Raw genomic sequence first — 1937 nt, forward strand, 5'->3', positions numbered from 1 at the left:
AAGTTTCCTATATGTGGTCATATTAATATGATATATAGTTATTTTCATTTCTTTAACTTGCTTTTAGTGGGATTGTGTCCTGTGTGCATCAGCACGACTGTCCTGCCACAGTTGTTGCTGATTTTATTCACTTGGTTAAGGTTCTGTCTGGCGGATTTTTCCACTGCAGAGTTAATTACCTTGTGAAGATTTACCAACTGATGTGCATAAGCTGTCACATTTAATCTGGAAGCTCCTTTTTCTTTTTAAATTCCCTTTGCACATAGCTTGCTTTGGAAAATGAAGGTTCTCATCTGCATTTCCCGGTCAGATGAACTGGGATTTGCCACTTACTGGGTGTTTGAAAGGCATTCCTCATGGGCCAGGAGCTTTGACATCCCTTGTGAGATTGTTAGAAATTCAGGCTTCAGATCTCCTGAATCAACATCTGCATTTTAAGAAGATCTCCAGTTCATTGTTGTACACGTTAAAGTTTGAGAGATACCTTTTAACTCTGCATGACTTTCTATCTGGAATATATACACAACTAAACCTGTATGATGTCAATGTAGCACTCGAAAATGTGGATGCTTGTTGGTGCTTTGAATTTTATACTATATCATCTAGAAAACTATAGTATCTACGACTGGTTTTGTGGATCTTATGTCATCTTCTTTCTTCAGAGTTACAGACTACATTAAAGAATATTTCTGTGTTAAAAATTGTCCTTTCAAACAATAGCAGTCACTCATATGAGTGAGAACCAGTCCTCTCCCTCTCTCACTTCACCTGGAGTCACATTAAGAACTCTTACCACGGCCACGCTGTAAATGTGTGTTTTTCTTTCAGGGATGGTTGACATTCAGGGATGTGACCATAGAATTTTCTCCAGAAGAGTGGGCATGCCTGGACCCTGCTCAGCGGAATTTGTATACGGATGTGATGTTAGAGAACCACAGAAACCTGTTCTCCCTGGGTGAGGATAGCTTCAATACATGATTTCTATTCCACACTAAGGATTTCATATCCTTCCTTTGTTGAATGATTCTGGGAGTTCCTGCTTTATATGAGTGAGTTTCAGATTATTGTTTCTAAGGAAAATTGGGGGATTTGTTGGTATAAAAAAAGAAGTCCTCAACATTCTTTATCTTGACATTAATCTTACTCTTTTTTGAGCTGATCTGTATTTTTCACTCTAGATTAGTGGTAATTTCAGCATTTTAGTGGCATAAAATATTGTTATCCACACCATCAAATCCCATTTCCACCATCCATTTTTAATTCACTGGGACTGGGTAATAGATCTAAGGACCCACAAATTTTAAACACTTCCTAAATATTCTCAGCAGAAAATGATACTTTTTGATTAATTTTCTAAGATTTTCCATAACATTTTCTCTTCTCTACTGAGCACAGTACTAGGTTGGTAATTGGAGAATACCAGCAAGAGTGATATAACTTTTTTCTAATAAAACAGGACTTGCTGTCTCTAAGCCAGACCTTATCCTCTGTCTGGAGCAAAGGAAAGAGCCCGGGAAGGTGAAGAGATGGGAGACAGTAGCCGAACACCCAGGTAGGTGGAAGTGAGTGAAGCAGATGACACAGGTGAGAGGTCCAAAGATCAAGGAGGAATCCAGACCTTAATGTGTGATTTGGGAAACTCTGCTCCAATGGAAATCATTTCCGAGCAGCCTGGGTTTCTTTCTCTTGTTCTCACATTTGAGCATCTCTGTTCCTTGTTCTTAAGTTATCTAAGGACGTGACTTCCCCTTCAGTGATCTTCCTTTGAGGCTGCAGTGAAAACCCAAGTCCTGTTCATGGCTTATCAGGGACTGCAGGATCTGGCTCTTCTTCCATTGCTTTTCAGGACGTGGGAATATCTGTGTATTTTGAGGAACTCTATGTTAAACCGTTTTGTAATTTCTCTTTTTGCATCATATCTGAAACATGTGAGTGCA

General features: G+C 39.1%; 1 protein-coding gene across 1 annotated transcript; it reads left to right on the forward strand.

Annotated features, from left to right (window-relative positions):
* The first annotated feature begins 560 nt into the window (after positions 1-560).
* On the forward strand, positions 561-1566 carry LOC105826224 (zinc finger protein 736-like). Its single transcript, XM_012664166.1, has 3 exons — positions 561-572; positions 829-955; positions 1457-1566. The coding sequence occupies exons 1-3, from the start codon at positions 561-563 to the stop codon at positions 1564-1566; spliced, it is 249 nt and encodes an 82-aa protein (XP_012519620.1).
* The last annotated feature ends 371 nt before the right edge of the window (positions 1567-1937 follow it).

This window comes from Propithecus coquereli, unplaced genomic scaffold (assembly GCF_000956105.1).
Source record: "Propithecus coquereli isolate 6110/MARCELLA unplaced genomic scaffold, Pcoq_1.0 Scaffold867, whole genome shotgun sequence".
Lineage (NCBI taxonomy): Eukaryota > Metazoa > Chordata > Mammalia > Primates > Indriidae > Propithecus > Propithecus coquereli.